At 42.2% G+C, this 25,578-nt stretch overlaps 1 protein-coding gene across 1 annotated transcript in view; it reads left to right on the top strand.

The window, feature by feature from the left end:
• The first annotated feature begins 4,977 nt into the window (after positions 1-4,977).
• Positions 4,978-25,578, top strand: part of C9 (complement C9) — a 45,970-nt gene continuing 25,369 nt past the window's right edge. Inside the window, exons 1-5 of the mRNA XM_006207710.4 lie at positions 4,978-5,150; positions 16,910-17,015; positions 17,530-17,674; positions 17,921-18,068; positions 24,914-25,052. Coding sequence (XP_006207772.4) covers positions 4,978-5,150; positions 16,910-17,015; positions 17,530-17,674; positions 17,921-18,068; positions 24,914-25,052 — 711 coding nt within the window. The remainder of the gene's footprint in view (positions 5,151-16,909; positions 17,016-17,529; positions 17,675-17,920; positions 18,069-24,913; positions 25,053-25,578) is intronic.

Below are 25,578 nucleotides of genomic sequence, written 5' to 3' on the forward strand. Positions count from 1 at the left end.
ATGACAGGCTTAATCTTAAGAGTAGGTAAGAAAAGCAAGTGTAGACTAAGAAGGGAAGAGGGCAGAGAACAGACCCCCAGGGAAGAGTAGCGTTGGCTTGATGGACAAGGGAGAGGAGCTAACAAATGAGAAGCAAGAGAACAGGAAACACTGTATCACAAATTCTAAAGCATAGGAGCAGCTCATAGGGTCAAATGCTTCTATGAGGCAAAAAGAGGACCAAGAAAAGTATCTGAAATTTAACAATAAAGAGTCCTTGAATGGAGTACAAAAGACACAGGCAGTCTGCAGAAAGTTGAACATAACCACGCAGTAAAGGAAGACAGCTCACACAGACTACAAAAGTTTGGTTGCCAAGGGTGGTAGCAATGAGAGAAAATCCAGGAATTCAGTATAGTATTCAACTGAAGTATAGTCAGTTTATAACGTTACATCAATTTCTGGTGCACAGCATGGTGCTTCAGTCATACATGTACATACATATATTCCTTTTCATATTCTTTTTCATTATAGGTTATTACAAGATATTGAATATAGTTCCCTGTAGAACTATATCGTAGAAACCTGTTGTTTATCTATTTTATATATAGGCGTTAGTGTCTGCAAATCTTGAACTCCCAATTTATCCCTTTCTGTCCCCTTTCTCCCCTGATAACCGTAAGTTTGTTTTCTATGTCTGTGAGTTTGTTTCTGTTTTGTAAATAAGTTCATCTGTGTCATTTTTTTAGATTCTATACCTGAGCGATATCATAGGGTATTTTTACTTGAGCATATTCACAAGGCTGATGAGAAGGAACTGATCAAAATGAAGAAATGGAGGCTGTCAGAGGGAGAACAGCTAAGACAACAGAATCCTGGAAATTCCAGGTCTAACTACAGAGCCCAGATTTCTGCAAATAAAATCAGGCTCCTTCTTCCTCTGAGATTTGACGGAGATTCAGGGAAGTTGCCATGAGAGGCACCCACTGGAAACCAAAGGTTTTTCTGAGTTTCTTGGGAAAGTAAGAGGTGAAAGAGCCACTAAGACAAACGGGGAAAGAAACTGTCCAAAGTCCAGTGAAAAAAACAGGTAAACAGAGGTGAGTGTCTAACTAGACGCAGGCAAAGCAGCAGAAAACTGAATTGGCAGCACTGATCCCAGGAGGAGAGCTTGTAGGTGAGGATTAGAAGTCAAAGGGCGGGAGAGGTGGGAGGGGGTGAGCTTGCAAGAGGAGCTCGTTAGTGGGCAGGGAATCCAGACAGAGGAGGAAAGGAAGCGAGGCCAGCAGGAGGGCGTTAATCTGGAGGAAAATGGAGGCATCAAGGAGCTGGATGTCTCAATAAGCCAAAGAAAAGGGATAGTGAGAGTACTGTGGGAGTGAGGCAGCTGGAGGAACTGGAACTTGTGGGCAGAGAATAGGATAACGACATTCCAGAAGGTAAAGCCATTCTGGGGGTTGGTATGAAGCCAAGGAGGGCAGTGGACTGAACGGAATTCAGACAAACATTGATGAAGCTGATGGAATCAACACAGTGAATCGGGGTGGTGCCTGTAAGAATGGTGAAATAACTAACGTGAAGGCTGCAATTTGAGTGGAGAGGGAAATTACAATGCAATGTCAGAGCCTTTGCTGAAGGTAGACAGTCAAGAAAGTAAGAGGAAGGTAAGAGGTGGCAGAGCTAGAGCTTGTGAACTTCAGAAGAGAAAGGGACGGTGTTGACTCTTCCCTTGAAATGCAGTCAAGTGGACCCTAAGTAGTTCCATGTGATTGTAAACCGATCTGAGCCACAGGAATCTTCCTCACTGTAAAAGGATAACCAGACTTACATCACCCCCACCAAACTTCACAAACAGCCCCGGAACTGCTCAACAGAGAAATTCTTTCTCCTCTCTTATAAAAGAGCTCGTCTGAAAGTACTGTAATGAAAAGGGCACAGAACCGGCAGTGAAGAAAGCTGGAATCTAATGCTGCCCCTGCCCTGACTGTGTGATCTTGGGTGTGTCACTCACCTTCCTGGACATCATTTTCATTCACCTATTAATGCATGTAGTTTACAATATCTGTGGAGACTTAATATGTAAAAGGCACAAGCCTAGACATTAAGGACACAGCAGCAAGGAAGACGTACCTACAAGGAAGACACACCAAGGAGCCTACACTTGATGGTCATCTCCAAGTTCTCCCTATTCAATAATTCTGATTATCTGCAGCAAGTGCATGTGTGGTAAGCAAAAGCACTACAAGTTCATGACATCGAAAGAACCACAGATCCTTGGGGATTTGGTTAGAAGCAGATGTGGAATGAGACAGTGGTTCCCAACTTGATGTCCTTGGACACTAAAAGGGAGTCCATGAAATTCTTAATAATAAACTTTCAAAAAACAGTTCCTCTCACTTTGAAAGAACCAAGTGGAAATTGTGCTCAACACATTTATATCACCTCAATAAAAATTCAATGTTTCCGCCCGATGATCACCCATTCTAATGTACACGAGTGCATGTCCTTGTGTTAAAAATGGGGAAAAGCATTATTTTTGTGCAATAAATATAATTTAGTCCCTCAAAGTTTCCAACAAATTGAAACCAATGAGATTTTTGTTTTTTAATTTTAAAAGGCTCCTGAGTGGTGAAAACTTTGAGAACACCCAGCAGAGTGGAAAACTCTGGAATTATGTTTGAGGACATGGTTTGTTCAACTCCCACCTCTGCCAGTAGCCTGGGCTCTGTTTCTCTGAGCTTCATCTGTAAGACTAGACTGAAAGCTTACTTTTATGGGGTTGAGAGGATTTAGTGAGGAATTTTGTAGTTTGATGATGTTTCACGTGACATAATTAGAATAATAACAGGACCAATGGTGCAGTGGGAAGGGCCTGAGATGGTAGAGCTGGACACACCAAGTTCAAGTTCCAGCTACTCACCACTGGGGGTGGGTGATGCTGGACAAATGATGCCATTTCACTGCACCTCAGTGTCCTCCACTGTAAAATGGGTTACCTTCAGGATTACATGAGATTACACATATATAATCTGGCATATCATACAAGTTCCATAAACATTTATTCATTCTGTTCTTTGGCAGCCATTAAGTGTTACACAAATTTAAAAATGTATTTATTTTCACTTCTCCAATGCATCCTGATGCTTTGTTTCTCTCAAATACACAATGAAACATAAACTTTATTTCAAAATATGTCTGATAATAACATGTCTGATAATAGATGTTAAGGGCAAAGAAGAGTTAAAAGCACTACAAAAATGTAAGACATACTATATTTTCATAATTATTATTTCATATTATTATTTCATATTATTATATTTTCATAATTATTATATTACTGTCACACTTTATTCCCTTCTTTACTTGCCTACTTTTTCTTTTAGCCTGAACCATGGGGAAAAAAAATAAATATAACTATTACAGAGCGATTCAGCACTCAAACCAGTCAGCTAAGAAATCCCCCCTCCCCTCCCCTCCTCCAGTGAGTCCATCTCAGAGAAAAGAGGGGGTTTTTCAGTCTCCAGCCACATCTAATTGTCAAGCCAATGATCACAATCTAATCAATTAGCAGTCAGTCTAATTAGCATAAAGCATCGTCCTACCCTGCCTGCTTCAAAGTCCTTCTTTCCATATGTATCTGGGCAGGATCCAGGGAAGCCATGTGAGAGTCCTCAGCACTGCTCCACTATATCTGACAGATTCATACAGTCTCTGGATACAGCCCACTTGTCTTTAGCAAAGATTCCCAAGAAGTGTCCTTTGGGTATAGATCTATCCATCAATGTAGTTACAAGTGTCATCACACACGCTGGAACCACCTTATTCTTTAGCAATTCTGCACGGCCTACATGTCGACCATATAAACTGTCTACACGGCAGACTCAGGAGCTGGTGAAATCCGTCCTGTAGGGGAGCTCTAGCTCTCTGCATAAAAAGAAGTGGGGGCAAGAAGGGGTGATGAGGGTAGAGAGCTGTTACTCTAGGCAGGACCAGGGAAAAGATGCAACAGGTAGAGAGTCCTGGGAAAACGAGCTCTGTTACTTTCCCAACTCTGTCCTCTGTTTGCTGGACTTTATATGTGCTAATGTTTGGAAATTGCCTACTTATCATTAACGAGTACTTATGGAGGCCCCTTAAGCGTTAGCAAATTTTAGAAAACCGATAGTATATCACACCTCATGTGTTTCTTCTCAAGCTGGTCCTCTGAAATTTTGACCCTGCCCCTACATTTGAACGATCCAGAAAGCTTTGCAAAATTCTGATGCGGCGGCCCATCCCAGGTCAATTATTAGGATCAGCTCAGGGAGGGTAGGCATCAGTGTTTTTTCACAGGTCTCCCTAGTCATTCTATTGTGCAACCAGTGTTCTAAAAGCAGCTGTGATGTCCTCCCTCTCCAGTACTTCCAAAATACCCTGCCCTTTCCACAAGTCCTGAAGAATGTAAAAAGGAGGGGTTGGAGCAAGGGTATATTCCATCTCAGAATTTACCTGGCTGACAGGTGTGTTTCTGAGATAAGGAGACCATATCCTTCAGGAAGATACGGTAAATGCCTTAGAGGGTGTGCCTAGATTCTTCAAAAAGATCCACTACACCTATTTTAAAAAAAAGCCAGGTCTGTAAATGCATTTCCGCATTGCCCATGTGGAAATAGCCCACACAGCTCACCTGCAGACTGGAACATCTGTGTCTGTGCCTTCCTTCCCATCAGTGCAACTCTCATACTAATTTTGACTTTATGCCTCTATGAGATCACCCACAGGACTTCGTTTCCCCCAAAACGAAGATCACCCACAGTCCTTCATCATCCCCCCCAGAGTCTCCCAAAATGAGAGCCACTGCCGTTGTTTGTTTGTTTTGTTTTGTTTTTCAGCGGAGCACTGCTGCTAATCTAAGCTGTTTAGCATTCCCAGGCTCGAGGCCCCAATACACTTATCAGTTGATAAATACATTCTTGGGCCAAACAGTAGACCAAGAATTATGAAATGACTCTCCTTCGAATGGACTTTGGCATCCAGGAAGCCCAATTCAACAAAAATCCTGAGCGAAAACAAACAATAATAGTTCCCCAGTTCGGAGCCGCCCTGCTGGAGCTGATGTCTGCCGGCCACACGCTTGCCTTTGCGATATGCATTTTAGAAATAAGTGTCCTGACAGCCGGGACCACTCCCAGGTGAGTTGCTTTTCTCTTTGTCTCTGGAATTTTCCTGTGGGCTTTGATATTTCAGAGTCCACATGTTTAGCAGCAAAGCAGGTAAAACATTTTAACCCACTTTGAGAGATGAGGCCCCAGGATTTAAACTTTGGAAAAAGATGGGCAAGAGGCCCCAGTGTGTCTTTGAGAGCTGTCTGGGGAAACCTACTGCTGTTGCCAGGGATTGCTTTTTAACTAGGTGTTCAAATGTTAAGGCTGAGATATTTTTTCAATACTGGACTGATGAAACAAAGCTGATTTTTACTAGAGGATGAGAAACCTGGGTTTCTCAGTACCTAAGGTCTAAGAAGTTTAAATTTAAGGAAGTGAATCTTTCTCTCACTCTGCCTCAGTGTCTAACATTCTAACTTGCATACATTCCCCTTTTGCCTCCACATTAGGCAAATGTAAACCATTTTGCTTCCCCTCCTTGACACCCCAAGCTATGTTCACATTTTGTCCTTTAGTTAGGGTGGTGTTTCTCCCATTCAAGAAGAATGACCATGCTGCAGGCCTGTTGGCCAGGCTTCCAGCAAAGACACTTTCTCTCCTTTCACTCTAACCCTAATTGGGAACATGAAGCCCACGCCAAGCTACTCCAGGAAATAAATCAACCAGACGGCACATGCTTACTGACCGTCTCCGCTGTACCCACAATGGCCGGAGAACACACAGACCTGTGTCATCTGATCCGGCATGATCCCATCTGGTGATGGTATTGAAATATCCTGGGCTTTGACAGTATAGCTGGGGGAAAATATCCACCTAAACTCTGTCCCTCTGCCCAACATGACCTTGACCTGTATTTAATTCCCCTTTGGTCATTGGACTCTTGGTTTAACCAAACTCTGTTTTGGACTCTGATATCCATCTCAAGCACACCTTTGCCTGCCTCCGGGCTGCAGTGGAGGCTGCTGTTCCACCAGGGCCCCACCAGGCACGTGGTTTGCTCATAGAGCTGCATCTTCCAGGAAGGGCACCTGGAGATGCGACACAGACCAGCCCGGGCTTAGGTGGAGCGTTTGGCCACACTTTCCTTTATCCCATCACTTCCTCTTCGTACTTTATCTAAGAAGCATTATTATAGGCAGAAAATATTTTCGTGTGGTGGGCATTGGGTACAAAGGAGATTTGGGAAGTCAGTTACCAAAAGTTGCTTTAGCCTTCTTGTACTTACCCTGATCCCTTCTTAAGTTAAAACAATAATTTATACAACACACATTCCTAAATTGTGACTCCTGCTGATCAAAAATGAGAGGCCGTGGGGAAGGCTTCCACTGCTTTGAAGTTCGTACCCCCTGGGTCCTGGCCACTCTCAGCTATTTCAGGGAGGACCAGAAAGGCCCCTTGGCTGGCCCCACAGCCCCAAACAGCTGCACCGCCAGCTTGGACTTGGCTGTAAGCGCCCGCTGCCCACCCTCGAGAGTTTGGTAGGGTTGCCCCGCTCTGAACACTCTGGCTCTGCCCTTTCATACAGGGTTGAGGTCAAAACAAAATGTTCAGACCAGTCAGGAAGTCAGTCAGACACCTAGTTCAGCCAAAGAACTGATGACTGCAAATGATTTTTAAAAATACAAATTTGATCAGAATGGAGCACTGCTCTGGAACTCAACTTCCCAGGTTGGGTTGAGGTGACGTTACTTACTGCTCAACCATATAGGTCTGGGCAACCTCTCTGAACTGTTACTTAACCTCTCTGTACCTTGGTTCCTTCATCTGTAAGAGGATGATGGTATTCATTTCCTAGTGCCACAAATTAGATGTCTTCAAAGAACAGGATATGTGTTGAGGGGAAGGTATAGCTCAGTGGCAAAGTACGTGCTTAGCGTGCACAAGGTGCCTCCATTTAAAAATAGATTAAAAAATAGATAAATAAATAAACCTAAATTATTTTTTTTTTAAAAAAAGAAGAGAAATGTGTCATCTCACAGTTCTGGAGCCTACATGTCTAAAACCAAGTTGACAGCCGGGCCATGCTCCTTCTGAGACTCTGGGTAGGATCCTTCCCAGGCTCTGGTGGTGGTTAGCAATCTTTGCCTTCCTTGGCTTGCAGCTACATCATTCCAATCTCAGCCTCTGTTATCACATGGCCACCTTCACCTTGTCCCCTCTCTGTGCATGTCCATCTGGCTCCAGATTTCCCCTTTTCAGAAAGACACCAGTCAGATTGGATTAGGGTCCATCCTAATGACCTCAGTTTAACTTATTTACCTCTGCAAAGAACTTGTTTCCAAATAAGGTCACATTCTGAGGTCCAGGGAGTTAGAACTTCAACATTTCTTTTTGAGGGGACACAATCCAGCCCATAACAGTGACAATGACAGCCTCTACCTAATTAAGCTCTAGGTGAGCATTCAATCATTCTACTTGCAATGTACTTACACCGTCTGTGCCTGGCACGCTGTAAGAACTCAATCAACATAAAGGATTCTTTAAAACCTTGCTATTCCTTTCACTTTGATATGCTTCCTGGTTTAGGAGAAGAGGAGATAGAGTTACAGCTAACCTGCAGGGACCATCACGTGGCTGCAGATGTTGAATCTGCCCTGCAACAGTGAGCTACTGTTGCTGCTGAACTATTGGGGGTTTTCAATGATCATTTGTCTATAAACATAAGGATGCCCAAGAGAATAGGTCATGAGGGGAATATCATCTCTTATGTTTTTCAAGGGAGAATAGAAATGTTAAAAACAAAACAGAAACCACCGTGGGAGTAGAATAACAGCTTATAATAGAGGTCCTAGAGCCATGGATTCAAGTTTGAGGTCCACAGTTTACTGGCTCTGTGACCCCAGACAAACTTCTGAACTGCTCTAAACTGTTCCTAGCACCTGCATAGTGGGAATAAAATGGCACTTCCTGTGAGGAATCCCCCAGATCATCAATGCGGTGTGTTCAGCACAGAGGCAGACAAGCAGTGAGGGTGATATGGGTACAGTTATCATTTGTTTTTCCTTTTCATTTGTAAGTAACAAAATATTTACGTGGTTCGAAGATTCAAGAATATAACAAGTTTACACTGAGAAGTGTAATTTCCCCACTCCTAACTTTTCATGAGATTTGTGTTGTCTCTCAGGTACTTAGAATACTCCTCCACCTCCCACCTCACCCTTCCCCGACAGGGAATCACCTTTGTTAGTTTCCTGTGTTTCCTTCCAGTGTCTTTATGTGGATCAAAGCACAGAGCCAAATGCAGTCTTACCCTCTCCCTTTCTTTCATAAAAAGTATCAGATTATCTATACTATCTTGTACTTTGCTTTTCTGCTTTTTCACTTTGCAATATAGCCCGGAGACCTTTCAGTATCAGTAGAAAAGGAACTTCCTCCTTTACCTCACAAAGATTAATTTTGCATTGTCTGGATAGTTTAGATAACTGGTCTTTTATTAACGAACATTTGGGTTGTTTCCCATTTCGTATTATAAGCCATGTTGCAATGAATATCCCTATTCATATGTCATTTGGCAAATGGATCACTGTACCTGAGGATTAACTCCCAAAAGTGATATAACTGAGTCAAAGGTATCACCTTGGAGACTTTGCTGAAATTGCCCCAAGCCCCTGGGTTGAGATAATCTTACTCCTTCAGCAGTGGAGTGTGGATGTGCCAGTTTCCCACAGCTTCACCAACAGAAGCTCTATGACAATTGGACGTTTGCCAGTCTCACAGGTGAAAAATGGTATCTTGGAATAGTTTTAATTTGCCTTTCTCTTATTAAGTCAGATTGCACTAGACTCAATGTTTAAAGCTATTATGTCCTTTTTTTTTGCATAAACTATCCATATTCTTTGCCGATTTTCCTGAGCTTACAGTCCAGTGAGGAAGGAAATCAAGTAAATGGCAGTGGGGGAGGGTATAGCTCAAGTGGTAGAGCGCATGCTTAGCATGCATGAGGTCCTGGGTTCAATCCCCAGTACCCCTATTAAAAAATTAAATCAATAAACCTAATTACCTGGCTCCCCCCACCAAAAAAACAAGTAAATGGCAATTGCAACTCAGCCAAATTTTCTGAGTGAGGCCCATGATGCTGAGGGAGATCTGCTCCCCTGACCCCTGACCCCAACTGGTCAACTTATGCCATGGCTTCTGCTCCTTTGTTCTAGGACTTTGCTGCTTTGATTCTGCCCATTCTCCTGCATCATCAATATCTCCTTGTGTACTGAATGATTCCCATCAGTGTGCAGACATGTAATATTTCCTTTAAATGTTGACTCAGTCCTCAGCCTTCCTCCAGACCTACCCCCACACATTCAGCCCCCATGGTGTGAAATTTACTGCTTATAATCTGACAACTCTCAAGTTTCTATCGATGCTGCAGACCTCTTTCCGGAGCCCAATGTCCAGTTACTTAGTCGACACCTCTTGAAGACGCAACAAGCATCCCAAACTTAACATGACTAAAGCATACCTATCGTCACCCAGCCCGCACCACAATTCACTGAGTTACTCCGGTCAGAACCTGGGAACCATACTTGACTCCTCTATTGTAGTCATTCTCACGCACAGTAGAAGAGCAAGTCCGGTTGGTAATGCCTTTAAAATATATCCCTAATCCACCCACTTCTTACCATCTCCACTGTGACCACACAGTTTCTATCATTTCTGCCCTGCATCCATTCTTGTCCACTCCCAATAGTCATTCTCCATCCAACACTTAGAGAAATCTTTTGAAAAATGTATCTGAGTGTTACTCCTGCCCTCATATTCCTCTAGGATTCCCATCAAGCTCAGAATCAAATCCAGTCTCCTCACCACAGCCCCCAAGGCATGAGCTGCAACTGCCTGCTTCTCCAGACACATCTCACTCTCCTTCATGCTCACTCTGCTGTTTGCTGTGCCTCCAGCATGCCACCCCACTTACTTTCCCCGAGCTTAGAACACAGTTTTTCCAGACACTCACATAGCTGTTCCCTGAATTCGTTCATTCATTCAACTATTACCTCCTGTTCTGGTCATTTTTTGTTGTGAAATAAATCATTCCAAAACGGCAGCTTAAAACAATACCAATTATTCCTTTTGGCTCATGAATCCAGGGGTTGACTGGGCTCAGTTAAGCAGTTGTCATGGGTCTCCAACATGGATGTCATCAGATGGTGGCTGGGGCTGGGGTCATCATGATAGCTTCTTCATTCACATGTCTGTCATCTGGGCTGGGAAGATCCAAACAGCTGGGGGGCTGGAGAAATTGATTCCCCTTAGGAATCTCTTTCTCTCTCTCTCTTTCTGTGTGTGTGTGTGTGTGTGTGTGCTCTCCACGTGGTGGACTCAGGATAGCCAGCTCCATCTATAGTAGCAAAAGGCTTCCAAAGCAAGGGTCTTTAGATAAACCAGCAGAACTTGCAGGACCCTTTCTAATCCAGCCTTAAAAATCACGCAGGCTCACTTCCACTGCATTCTGCTCGTCAAAGGCATTCATAAAGTCCCATCAGTTTCAAGAGGGGGCTACCTAGACCCCATCTTTGATGGGCTTAATGTCAAAGACTTTGTGAACATACTTTTACAGCACCACACCTCCTCTGAGAGGGTTTGCTCACACCCTCTGTAAGAAATCTCGCCCCCCGACCCCAGCCCTGTGGCACGTCCTGTCCACCTACCCTGCTTTATTTTCCTTCACAACTCACTTTTCTTAACTGATAGTGCCCGTTGCATTTTCTAGTATACTCATGAATTGCATCTCACCCACTGCAATGTAGGCTCTGTGATAGTAAAGATGTTGTCTTGTGGCCCCAGGATGACACAGAGCAAACACTCCATAAATGTTACTGATTGTTGTCTCATCGGAAGCAAGTGAGAGAAGCTCTTAATGACAACATAGGGAATCAGGAAAGGTCCTGAAATTTAGAGCGTTGGCCACTGCTGTTATATTATCTTTTCATCCTGATAAATTGCAGGAATGAAACAAATCGGCAGGTCCACAGGTTAAGAATGCAGCCCTAATTAGCTTCTATTTCTCCACTCAAAGGAGCCAAGTTGTCTTATTTATTGACAAAAAGATTCTTTCCTACAGCAGGTGTTTTCTTGCCAGGGCCTACCACAAAGTGTCCTGGCGTGCGAGCTGCCCCTGAGGTGTTCTTTTTCTAAAGCTGGAAACCTCCCTTCGTGGCGAGGAGGTGGGACCCAGGGCACACATCAATGGCTCTTCCTCGAATGCATTTCTGGCCCAGAGTTAGACCTCCTGCCATGTGGATGTACATCACTTTGATCTAGGAAATGACTTTCAAGCTGGGATTGAAGCACTTGGGCATAGGCTTCACTTGATAAACATTTCATCTAAGAGTCCAGAAAAGCGCTTTACAAATACTTCTCTACTGAGCCTAAAAGCTCAGCAGGGTGAAAGGCAGGTGGAAAGCGTTGAACATTCACAGTCTTTGAGCTACAAAAGATTATCTGTCTAGTGAGTAAAAGGGGCTGGGGAGGGAGTTGCTGGGCTCAGAAGGTGCTGTCCAACATCACTCATCTTCTTTCTTCATATTTATAGAGTGCACCCATTTCAACACCACATTCTTTTTGCATAATCTATTAGACCCTCCTAATATTTTGCTTCTAACTATCCAGGTACCTGGTACAGTGAAGGCCAAACAGCCACGGATGTTCGCACAATTTTCAGTTTATTTTTGCCTAATTTGACAACATTTAGGTGTAAGCTTAAAAGACATCAAGGCAAGAACCAGGTTGTCCAATTGGTGTGATTTACCTGGAGCTGCTACATTAAAAATATATATATATCTAAAAAAATGACACAAACTTATTTACAAAACAGAATGAGACTCACAGACACAGAAGGTAAACTTATGGTTACTGCCGTGGGAGGCGAGAGGAAGGGATAAATTGGGAGTTTGGGATTGGCTGATACAAACTACTATGTACAGAACAGATAAACAACAAGGTTCTATTGAACAGCACAGGGAACTTACATTCAACGGCTTGTAGTAATCTGTAATAAGAAAGAATATATTATATATATAATTATATATAATTAAATATATATATAATTATATATAATTAAATATATATAAAAGAATATATATATACACACACACACACACACTCACACATATATAACTGAATCACTATGCTGTGCACCAGAAAAAAATAAGTAAATAAATAAAAGCTTCAAAATATATATATATATATATATATCCTTATTAACTTAATTGTCTCCAAATGTCTAAAAATCATCAAACTGTTACATCCAGAAATTATTGAATAAGCTATGACCCTTTAGATTATTTCAAAGAGGATTTGAGTTGTAGGGGGAAGGCAGCACAGGAGACAGGGCAAAATTGCCGTGAACTAGGAATGGAGAGACATAGATTTTAAATCCGGTTTTGCTCTTAACCGTCCAACTTTGAATAAGTAGCATAATTCCCTGCTTTTACTTTCCCATGTGTGAGACAGGTGAACAGTCCTTCTCATCTGCCCCCATCACTGACTGGGTTCTAGGCTTGCCAAGCAAAAGACTGTAATTTACTCTGCAGTTTCTGCAGTAGGTTTCACCCAGGATCGTTCAGTCTGTGCTGTACCCTCTGAATTAGGTATTCATTGAAGCTGGTCTCAATGGCAGATGAGAAAAATATGGTGTCATGCCACTGGTCTGTTGAGGGTGAGGTTTCTAGAACCAAGGAAGTAATCTCTTTGGAGGAGATGCTAAAACAAAATGCTAACATGATCTTCTAAGTAAGTGAAAAAGAAATAGAAAGATAGGAAAAGATTCCAGTTGAAGGCTACAGAACTAATATTGGGGAAACTAGAAGACATTGAAAAGATCCATGGAGGCACTGACAGATGAAGCCTAGAGTAAGTCCTGAAACCAGTGGTCAACCGCTCAGCAACTCAGGTCAGGGGTGATCTCAGGCTTGAGTTATATGATATGATGGGCACCCCCAAACTTGAATTCCACCTCCTCAGATTTCATGGATGTCCACCAGAGAATAGCAAAGAGATTTTCTCAACGGTGCGTGAACATGAATCACCTGGGATACTTTTTTAAAACATTGATGCCTGAAGCCCACCTTCAGAAAGCCTGATTTAATTGGCATGGAACAGGGAATCACAGTTCTATAATTCCTGTTTTCAGCATCTGAGGATGATGATATGCCGTAAGTATTGAGACCTATTGATACCAGTCATAAAGCTGAATCTGCCATGGCCTCTTGATAAGGCCGGTCAGTTCCAGATGAGGATTTAGTTTTATGGAAAGTTTCTGGCAGAGAGTTTCTCAGCCACGTGGTTTCAATAGACAGTAATACTCATACTTTCATGAAAGCAGGTTCTTTAAGGAGTTTTGGCAACTTGCATAATACATGTTTATCCTATACTTTTAGAAGCTCATCAGGCCTGAGTTTCTGGATATTGTAGGCAAAAGTCAGGTATACAGAAATAGCATCTCCAGTCATGCAGGTTGCCTAGTGACAAACATGTCTTGCAAAACTATGATGTGGGTAGATCATCAGGAGATCATAACCTAGAGAAATGCAGGCCTAGGTATGCCCTAAACCACATGATAAAGGACTTTCTTCCCCTTCTTGCACTTAGTTATTCATTTACTCATTCCTAAAATGTTTCTTGGCCACCTACTATGTTCCAGACACTTGGTACACATGCTGAACAAGATTGAAAAGTTCCGCAGCCCCTTGTTTTGTGGTTTTGCATACCATTGTATCCTCCATGGCTGGCAAATAGTAGGCAATTAATAAATAAATGACTGAAGAAATAAGTTAAGTGAATGAAGTATGTCATTGCAAAGAGACTTTTGATAAAAGATGCTATAATATGTACATATAAGAACACAGACATAGAATTAATTACCTGATGGGTTAGGGAAGGTTCTCTGGGGGAGAAAAAAATTATGTCAAAGATGAGACCAGTGTGGTGACTAGGAAACAGTAAGTTTAAAGGCCTGAAGACATGAGAAAAAGTAGCTTATCTTGAGAATTTCAAGTTCAACGTGGCTGGTGCTTAGAAGCGGGAAAAGTGAAATCGAAGAATTGGGAAGGAGATAGGCCATGTAGAGCTTGCTGGACCATGTGGCTTAGTTTCCTGTTGCAGCTGTAACAAACTACCACAAATCAGGGGCTTAAAACAACACAGATTTATTATCTTACAGTTGTTTAGGTCAGGCATGTGAAATGAGTCTCACGGGGTAAAATCAAGGCTCTGGCAGGGCTGTGGTCCTTTCTGGAGACTCCAGGGGAGAATCTATTTCCTTGCCCCTTCCAGCTGCCTGCTTTCCTTGGCGAGACTCCTTCTACCTTCAGAGCCAGCAACAATGGGTGGAGTCCCTTTAAATTTGAATTTCTTTGCTTTGAATTTCTCCTCCCACTTCTGTCTTCACATCTCTGAATTATTCTGCTTTTAAGAGCTCACAGGATTGGAATGGGCTCACCCAGATAATCTAGAATCGTCTCCTATTAATCACATGCTCAGAGTCTCTTTTGCCACGTAAAGGAACATATTCACAGATGCTGGGGATGTCTTTGGGAGTCATTATTCTGCCTACCACATCATGTTAGAAGATTTGGACTTTATCTTAAAAGCAGAGGGAAGCTATCAGAAGAGTTTCAGCAGAGGAATGAATGATCAACTTTGCGTTTTTGAAAGACCTCTCTGGATGATTTATGGAAACTGGATTAGAAAAAAATTATTGTCATCTAGGAGAGATGAATGTTAGTATAGACCAGAGAAGAGTCTGGAAGAGATGGATTTGAGAGTCATTTACGAGACTGTAAACAACAGGTTTTAGTGGTGGATTTGATATGGGAGATAAGCACGGATAAGACCAGTACCACCCAAGTCTCCGATTAGGGTGACTGTATACATGGAGATGCTGTTCACCAAGACAATAAATGCAGGAGGAGGAGCAGCTTTGAGAGAAGAGGACAAATAATTAATTTGTCCTGGGACATATTAAATTCAACAAGCCGTGAAAACATGCAAGTGCCGATGTCCAGTTGGGAGTTATATCCAAGAGTTTAAAATTGGGAAGAGATGTCTGGACTGCAGACTTATCTCTGAGTGTTGTTAACATTCACATGGAAACCAAAGCCCTGGGAAAAGCATAGAGAGAAAAAGATCCAAGGGCAGGCATTTAAGGAAAAACAGCATTTCAGAGACTACCAAAGGAGAAGGAGTCTGCTTAGGAGAATAAGAGAACAGGACAGAGGGGAAGGAAGCAATTAAAGGGGTGGTATCATTCAGTCCAATGGGAAGAGATTATTTTAAAGAGCAAGAGTGGACAATTGTATTGACCACTGTGTAAGATACGGACTGAAGGGAACCAAGTGAACCGGCCACTTGGAGTCATTGTTGACTTTGGCAAGAGCCATGACCCTGAGGCAGGAGGGCTGAGCCATGATTGGGAGGTAAGCAACAAGCGACCAAGGCACAAACTACTTTTTCAAGAAAGTTGGCCTAAAAAGATGAGAGAATTTGGGACATAGCTAAAATGAGGAGGAGGCGAGTTTTTGTTTTTTGGGGGTTTTTTTTGTAAAAGAGAGAAACAGAAATATGTTTACAGCAATTTCTTTAAGTGTCATTGTGAAGGGGAGAGGGAGAGATGGGGGTAGCTGGAAGAAAATGTGAAGTTCAGAAAGAGGGTTCTATTTGCTCATACATTTGTTTATGTTTAAGGTAAAAAACTTGAACACATTGTACTACAAATGGGAAGGAACTGGTACTAAAGGAGAGTTTTAAATGGAGAAGATGTTCAATTGATCAAGGTCTCAAAGAGATGCTGGGATCTAGAGCTCTAGGGGAGGGATTGGCCTTAACCCAGCCATCCCTCTGGAATGAAAGTCTGCACTGTGAAAAGAATAGGTGCCAGTTCCAGAAAGTGGGGCAGAAAGTTTCCGATTCTTGTTTCTTGGCTTTTGTCTTTGGTTTTCCTTCTCTCATGAGATAATAATCCAAGGTGGTGTTGCAACTGAAAGAGGACCAAATGGTGAACCAAGAGAAAAAGAAAAGTTCAAAGCAGCAAAGACTGGTGAGGGGTAGGAGGGAAGGTTCTAAGTGCCAAAATACATATGTTGAAATTTCAGAAAGATGAGGAATAAGTCCTGGAGTGGAATGTGAAGCAATAAGGCTTCCAGTCCAGAAGATATAGGATGAAGGGCTAGGAAAGCTTGATTAATGAGGTGCTTGCGGCAGGAAGGGCTGAGTGGGTTGGCTTAAATTTGCAAGAAAACCAGGCTACCTGAGGCTTTGTCAGACTCTCTGGGTGCTGGGGTATGGTGAGTGGGGTTTACAAAATGAAACAAGGTTTCTAGCTTCAATGAGTTGGTAAACCAGTTGGAAATATGAGACTCATCATCAAAAAACTCATAGTAAGAGGACTTGCTAGTTTTCTTCAACACCATTATTATGTAACAAGGAACTTTTTGGGGGGGGATGGGTAATTAGGTATTCATTTATTTTAACGGAGGTAGTGGGGACCGAAACCATGGCCTCGTGCATGCTAAGCACACACTCTTCCACTGAACTATACCCTCTCCGCCCATCACCATTATTATGGTTGTTGTCACTGTTAGGATGAAGTTGAAATTACCATGCAGTACAAGAATTAAACAAAAAGATGAATTGAAAATACAAAACAGCGCATGATCAAAGGTCAAATGAGAGAGTAAAAGGTAAGTACTGTGATTCGGGAGAGGAGAAGTCAATAAAAAAACTGGTTTGTGAAGACTTTTTGGAAACAAGCACACTTTATGGTCAGTACGAGCTGACATGCTTTATTATCTTAGTTACGACCCGGAGCCAGGGCAGAGCGGTGACACACCACTGCCCATTGACTGCAGGATAAGCCCATGGAGCGGATGGTCAAAATGTGACCCTTGCCTCAAACAAATGGTAAGTGTTCATCCCCGCTCCCCGCTGAAGTCCCCGTATGGAAACTGTATTGCCAGCATCTCTAGGAAAATGACTATGAGGCAGGCAGGCCTCCAGTTGAGTTCTAAACCCAGAAGGAAAGGTAAGTATCTAGATGGTTGAGGCTGGGAAATCTGAATGTTGCCATTTATTAATTTTATTTTAATTTTTTTCCCTTAATGGAAGCGGTGGGGATAAGACCCCAGGACTTCATGCACGCCTAGCATGTGCTCTGCCGTTGAGCTGCACCCCCTTACACCCTGAACGTTGCAATTTAATAAATGAGAATCACGAGGGACCATAGCCTGTAGAAGAGACGCAAGCCCTACAATGTGAGCTGTTACTGCAAATAACACCAGGAACTGCTCTCAGAGCTTTCGTCTTAAAATCACGGACTCACCTGAGCTTAGAGGGCTGCAGAGGTGTGGGGGCGGCTTTGGATCATAATCTCTCTTTGGCATTAGAAACTCTGACATTTCTAGCTGGTTTTGTGCAGTTTCGCTCAAGGAGCATTGAGGCCTTTGGGCAGTTCGGTGGGCGGAAGTGCGCGGACGCCGTGGGAGACATGAGGCAGTGCGAGCCCACGGAGGCCTGCGAAGACCCCGAGGACGACTGTGGCAATGACTTCAGGTGTGATACAGGTAATCCTCGCGCTCCCGCTGCCCGGGGTGGGTTTCTGGGAGCGCTCGTGAGCGGAAAGAAACGCCCGTGCGTCCAAATATGAAACGGGCCGACGGAAGGGCCGTCTCTATACTCTGTGCGAAAAGCTCAAATCTGTGTGCGGTCCCTCCCCTCTACCGTTAAAGTGTATCTGGTAACTTCAGGGGAAAAAAGAGGAAATTTGGCATTAGATAGATGCATGAAGTCTCTCCTGATTTTGACTGCAGGCCGATGCATAAAGAGGCGACTTCTGTGTAACGGTGACGACGACTGTGGGGACTTTTCAGATGAGGATGCCTGTGAAAGTGATCCCCGTCCCCCCTGCGGTGACAGAGTGGCTGAAGAGTCCGAGATGGCACAGACAGCAGGCTACGGGTCTGTATTCCACTAGGATGTTTCTAGATGAAGATGAGTGAAGCAGGCTCCCTCTCTCCTGCCGAGCTGCAGCAGTAGAGGGTTTGAGCCGCTGTAAACAGTAGCCTATGGGTCTCTGTTCTGTTTGAATTACATTTGGACTTGAAAGAAGGTAGGTGCTGAATTAGTATCTCGTGATACTTCAGACAAACTACCGGGCCTCTGTAGGGGTCTGCAGAACGGATTAGACCATCAGAATGGTAGGAGATTACTTCCACATCCCGTAGGAGATGAGACACCTTGTTTATCAACCCCTGGAAGACTGTAGCAATATTGAAGTGGCTTGTTAACATTTGAAATTGAATTGCCAGGAGTAGGTCTGGCAATTCAAGTCAAATATTTGAATAACCAGGAAGACTGTCTTCTGTTGGAACTTCTCCTGCCTCTATTCCTGGATATAAGTTCTCAGTGGAGTGGGGTGGGGTGGCGGTTCCAGCATTCTGGAGTTCACTCAAGAGGAAAAGTTCAGAGAAAGTAGTTCTGATGCCAAATAGGGCTGGTGTAGGCAATTCTGGTTCTCATGACAGAGCCGAAGTTTCCCAAACCATAGGCGTTCTGGCAGGGTAAGCTCGGAGGAGACGTCTTGGACAGTCTAGAACTTAAGACTGATACAGGATAGAGACCATTTGCAGAGATCTGTGCTCTCAGAGCTGGAAAATAACAGACGTCTGGGGTGCTGTTCTGTTCTATTTCATTTAGTTAGCGAACCCTCCAGGGATGGCCACAGCATAGCTTCCCTGAGTTGTTCTGAGCAGTTTTCAGTAAAGCACTCTGGGTGGATTTGTCGGTATATTGATAGAGATTGCACAGGGCTGTGTTTCTTTGCCTGTAACACAGTATGTCTCTTCATCCTTGTGACCCAGTGCCTGGTTCATAGTAGGCACACAATAATACCAGTGGGTGGATAAACAGATGAATTAATTAATTTAAATGCTTCTAAAATATGTCAGTTGCATCAGGTAGGATGAAAATGGGTCCCTGGAAAGAAATTCAGGTTCAGGCCTGCGGTCCGAGGAAGGGGGATGAGGAGAGGAAAGAAGATGGGGTGATGATAAAAGCAAAGCTGATAGAGGGACTAAGGCAGTGGTTCTCAGCCAGAGGGGATTTCTCCCCAGGGGACTTTCGGTCATGTCTGGAAATTGCTAGTGGTCATGACTGTGGAACATGGAGGTGGGGAGCTTGTGGGGGTGGGGGCACCCCTGGCACCCAGTGGGTAGAGGCCCTGGGTGACGCTGTGCATCCTACAATGCACAGAACAGCGAAGTGTCAATAGTGCTGAGGTTGAGCAAAATCTTCCACTAATGAACTGGGCAGTTTCTAAGATAGGACCTCTGTGTCTGGCTTGGCTATAAGTGGAAATGCCTCCTCTCTCTAAGGCAGATGAAACTCCCAGTTGTTTAATCACCAAAAGGAAAAAATTCCAGCATATCAGGAATCAGACCCCAGATACAACATTTCACATATCCTTCATTCACTTTATAAAATCTTATCGCGGCGGAGTTCAAATATGATCCGCCAGTGCCTTTGGCCCTTAGCCTAAAGGTAAGACTCTTGAATCAAATGGATGGTCTTGAGCCCCACACTCAGCAGGGCCTCTTAATAATTGGTGGAAATGAACAGGGGTTGTCCAAAACTGTGTAACCATATCACTGCAGGCACCAGTGAGCTCTGACTCCTCTTGCTGCCTCCCTCAGGGAAAGGATGTGAGTCTGTGGTGAGAGCCCATCACTACTGTATTTTGTGTTCTTTGGGATCCAAGAAACGGTTTTTTCTCTGATCTAAACAAACAGGCTTAAAGCAGGGTGTTGCATATATTACATATTCTCACTCCATGCAAATTTACATCTGGTTTTATAGGAAAAGGATACAGAAATCATAACCCTCTTGGATGCAAAACACTCATTTGTCATCTATAGATTTCCTTTGTTCGGGAAAAAGAAAATTTGTTCTATAGCATTTGCCAGGGAGCTTCATGAGGCATCCCAGAGAGTAGCTAGGACCCCTTCAACACCTCATGCCTTACCCCAGTCGGGACTGGAGGTGGGGACCCTCGCCCGGCTGAGCCTTCAGGACTAAGTGGTTGCGTGGGGCCCCAGTTCTGGGAAAGGTTGACTGAGAGGCGGAAAATGAGGTAGGCTCTGATAGAATCAGCCCACCAACTTTTTTTTTTTAATTAGATTCCCCATCACCATGTGCCATCCCCTATAACTAGTCTTCATAAAACCTATTGTTCTCTGACAGCTTTCATTAGCATAATGCTTTGAATTTTTCAAAACCTTTTGCACGTTCTTTCCCTTAGCTGTGAGATTGTTAGGGGCAGGAGTATATGTTTTATAGGTAAGAACTGAGTGAAATAAGTAAGACCATTTGGCTCATTCGTTGCTAGCAGATCTAAAACCCAAGTTTCCCTGACAGATCGAAAACTATCTTTTTTTTATCATGCCACCTTTCCTGCCCCTTCTCTCCACAGGCCTGCCACCACCCACATCACTTCCCCCACATCATTACAGAGCCCCTAAGTCAATTCCCTAACTTCAAAGCAAAACTAATCTTAGAAAATGAAATTCCTTAAGTAGCTATTATGATTATTATTACCCAGATATTTTAATTAAGAATTTAGAAGAGTATTATAAACCATTAATTAATATTTAAGAAGAGGTTTCAAAATAACATGCTTTATTATATGTATGATATTCTTCAATGCCATTAATATCACATATTTATTTACTACACATCTCCATTACTCTTATTTGGGGCGATGGGACTACACTGAAGCAGAGGTAAACATTCTAATCATAGCAACATGCTTATAAACCATCCAGACTGGAAAACCTCAACAAGTCTCACCAGCAGTCATACAGTCAGATTCTTTTCCATGTGAAAATCACGAGTATTTATAGTAATTAATGTATACTTTTTTTTTTCCATTTGCAGGACTCTCGTGTAAATTCTTATGCCAAGAGAGTTCATTTGTATCACAAGTTCTTGTCTTGTTGTAGGCATCTGAGATTCTCCAGAAGTATTTAGGGAAATCCCCAAGCCATCTCGCACTCATTGAAAAAAAGACAAATCCAAACCAGCCGTAAATGGTGTACAATACGCAAGGGATGACTTTTTTGTGTGATGGAAGCACAACACCACTTCTGTGGAGGGAGACTTCTCTGCAGTTCACCTGGTAAATTGGAACTGCCTGTGGTTCTAGGTGCAGGTGTGAAAACAGGCATCTCCAAGTGCTGCCAAAGAACACATGTTTTTTATTTCCCAGGCGATGACATTCCATCCGTGAAAAGTTTTCATGTTTCTTGGCAGAGAAAATATTGGCTCATCCTAGACTAGACTGGCTGTCTCTGTAGTAGTGGAACCAAGTCAAAAGTTTTGAAACATTTCTTCGTTAGTTGTACTTTAGACTGTGCATCAGCTTCCCTGTAACTTTCCAGATGGATCCAGCCAACTGGTCAAGTTGCTGTTCCATAAAACAAAAACCTTCAAACTGGGGTGTACATACCATGGGAGGAGAAAGACTTTCAAAGAGGGGAGACAGGTGATTTTTAAGACAATAGTTTCCTCAACTCTTAGATACTGAACTAATCTAGCTAACTAATAATAAATCTTCAATACCGTATGTACAGCTTTTTCGTAAAAATCGATAAGCTTGATGACGTAGCTGCATTCAAGCTGTCAAGCCTATTCTCCTTTCTCACCTCCCCTTTTATAATCACCTAACTCCCACTTTCCAAAAGAAGTGTACACCCTTGACCCATCTCACATTTTATTATGGGGTAAAAAAAACAAGAAACAGCTCCAAACATTGATATTCAGTTGGACTCGGATTCTAACGTCTTAAAGTCAAATGCTCTCCAGTTCTTTTTACCAGCAACATTGTAAGGTGTCCCAATTGATTGCTAGTTAATGGACTTTAAAAGTAGCTTTTAATGAAAGACTAGTATGTATTTTTTTGGCATAAAACTCAGAAGATCAAAGAATTGAGTGACATTGCTATGACAGAATTCCTTCAATTCTTATCTACTTATTTATGTGGGTAAAGTTCCTCAGCATTTACGTCTATAAAAATGGAAACTAGAAATAAAATTGATACTGAGCCCACCCTGTCTTTTTCTAGAAATAAGTAATATTCATCCATGTTTGCAGTAACTAATCCATTAAATAAAAAAGCCTCACTCATTTCACTGAGAGAGAATTTTCCAATAAAATTTTACTTACATTCACTAACTATTTTTAAATTTTAACATACTTAAATGTGCTACTAATAATGGTAACACAATAGAAGAATTTTTAAAGTACTTAGACCTTATGGTCGAAGGATATTTAATGTTAAAAAAATTTCAATTAATAGCTTTTAGGTACAGAAAAGTGTGAAAAGTGATCATTTATAACTTCCAAACATAAAACTACGTTAGGTTACAATTCTGTGGCAGAAACGGGATAGAAATATAGATTCAAGCATAAAAGGGGGTTAGGGACATGCAGGAAATCTCCGTATCATCCACTCATTTTGCTGTGAACCTAAAACTGCTATAAGAAATAGTCTATATTTTTTTAAAAGAAAGAATCAAAAAGAATACCATAAAACCTCCAGCTGTTACAGAGATATAAACATTTCAGTCACTTGATATTTACCATTACTACAGAATTTATATCCCATTGGATTTATTTTAAAAAGAGGCAAAATAATTATATTTTAAAATGTAAATATTTATAGCATGCTGGGAAACCATATCCTTTGCAACTACTTAAACTTAAGAGGAAACATTTTTAGATATCAAACTAAAATCGTACAAGGAAGCATAGCTTATGAACATTTTTTTAGAGAGTAGACAAGCAGAAAATCTGAAGACTGCTACGCAAAAACATGCCGTACACATCTCCACCTCCAGACTTCTGTACATTACTCCCTCCTGCCCTTCAGGCCCCATGCTTCAAAATACAAATCAAATCCTACTCCTTCTAAAATGTTTTTTATGACCCTGCCATGGGGACCTCTTCCTCTTGGGAACCTGTCTGTCACTTACCTGAACTGCTCATCAGGCACATGCGTTTTCATCCATGGACTGATTTCTGGAATTAGTGATTGTGTGTCCAACTACCTACCCTGAATACAATTTTCATGAGATCAAAGACTATTAACCGTCTTAAAATAACCCACTGTTTATTAAAAACACTACGCTACGTGTAGATATAGTAGTCACCTAAGAATTCATCATCATTACAAAGATGAATGTCATTATTCGCAGAAAGGGAAGAGGTACAGGGTCTCTGTTAATGCAGATATATGGAAGACAAGTTCACTACGGAATAATGAAAATGTACTTGATGTCTTGTTGAAGAAACAGACACAGATCATTTGTTTCCAGTATTCTATGTCTTTGTATCAAACCTTTAGTAATATTGTTTTTAAATATTTATCCCTCACAAGTCCGTAGATACAGGGATGGGTGAAAAATTGGAGACAAAATTTTAATCTAGGAAAAGATATTTAAGAAAATAAACTAGATATATAGTGTTTCTTTTTCCCTCTCTTTCTTATTCATGTGACTAGGTCTAATTTTTGGCCCTTTATTAGAACTTTAGGGCCATAGCATTTTTGATGAAAGATATTTTTGGTAAGGCAAGAAGAAGTTCATTTTAACTATACAGTCAACCTTGAGGAAGACAGTCCTGAAGCAGTTCCTTAACTTGCCTTTCGTTAAAGTTGAGCTATAATGTTCATCTCCTTCGTAGATTCAAAGTTCGTTAAGAGTGTGCTGTTTATATAAAGAGCTTGTTTTTAATGAACTCACTGGAAATAGGATACCCTTCCAGTTATTTTTCTTGCGTTAGCGATGGGTTTGCAGTAAGCCATCCACACCCTTTGACAAATTGCTCTTGAAACCAACATCCGAATTGGTAATCCAGCCCATTGGAGTTAGGGATGTGGTCCAGAGCAATTGAAGAGTTTATGCTTTTGTGCCAAGCTGAGTTATAGATGTGAGGAGCAAGCCTCTATTTTGGTCTCCCTGTCCTGGGGCCATTTGTTCCAGACCCCATCTAGAAATGACTCTTCCTCTAATTAGTACTTCATAAAGAAGGAAATGCTTCTTGTTCATATTTTAGTTTTTGGCCTACAAATCAAAATTAACAATTTTTTTAGACTGAACAAGATTCCTATTTCTGAATTAAAGCTTGCCAAATAAAAATATTTTGCTGGGAGAAAAAAAGTAAAGCTTTTTGAGAATGCCTTGCCGGATGATGACATTTTTGTGTTTCTCTCGGAAAGTGTAATAGGCATCAAATAAGCCTGGAGGGGATGAGGTTCTTGACACGTGATGAGACAGCTGGAGAAAGAGGTTTGAGTTTGAAGAGAATGGGGAGAGAAAGAGCCCCAATGTTGCTTCATAGATTAAAAATTACGTGCCTACGTTCTACTGCTCCCCAAGATGCTCTGTTCCCAAATAATTTAAAGCGGTGGGATCACAGCGTTGGCTCTTAATCCACTGAGGGAGGTTAGCTCAGAGTTACAACAGCGGAGTCTGGCTCCAGGAGCCAGATGTTCTCTTGCTTCCTTTATTGCATTTTGTTTGTTGTGCCCTCAACGGTGCCCTTGTTGCCTAAAAGAGTTTATAAGAGCTTCCTAAGGTATACTTCCTGGCTGGGACACAGAGCTGGGGTGAACAGGCTCTCACATCTATTCCTGATTGCATCACTGAGCGCTGGGGACTTGAGCCAGTGCTCTCTTCCCTAGCGACAGATGGCTGCCTTGCATTGGCTCCTGGCATCTCCACAGCTGATGCTGCTCTGTCCATTCCTAGGGTCAACATCCTAGGGGTGGATCCCCTCGGCACGCCTTTTGACAACAAGTACTACAACGGGCTGTGTGACCGAGTTCGGGATGGAAACACCCGGACGTACTACCGCAGACCCTGGAACGTGGCTTTGCTGGCCTATGAAGTAAGTCTCTTCAGAAAAAAACATGCTGTCCAGCTTTTAGCTGAAAAGTTGTTTCAATGAGTTTAACACTAAATATTGTGAAAAGTTCAGTAGAATTAGAATTTAATGTGAACACAAGATTGACTTAAAGAAAAGGATACACAGCTGGGTCTCTTTAGAAAATATACAACAAAATATGAAGACGAATATATGTGTGTGTATGCATGACTGGGACGTTGTGCTCTACACCAGAAATGGACACATTGTAACTGACGATACTTCAACTAAAAAAAAAAGAAAAGAAAAGAAAAGAAAATACACAATCAACCCTCAATGACATATGTAGTGATAGAGTTTTGGCAAATACCTAGGCTCTGTAGAAAGAATCATCCAGGGTTCTGATGAAACTAAAATTAAATTAGTGCTGATTTAAGGACCAAGTACACTGCTTCCATGCTCAGTTTTTGCTAGTCTACCGATGAAAGCCCATCCTCACGTTTGTTCCCCTTCAGTAGTCCCCTTTGTAAAGCCTGCTTGACGCGTGTTG

The sequence above is a fragment of the Vicugna pacos genome, chromosome 3, assembly GCF_048564905.1.
Source record: "Vicugna pacos chromosome 3, VicPac4, whole genome shotgun sequence".
Taxonomy (NCBI): Eukaryota; Metazoa; Chordata; class Mammalia; order Artiodactyla; family Camelidae; genus Vicugna; species Vicugna pacos.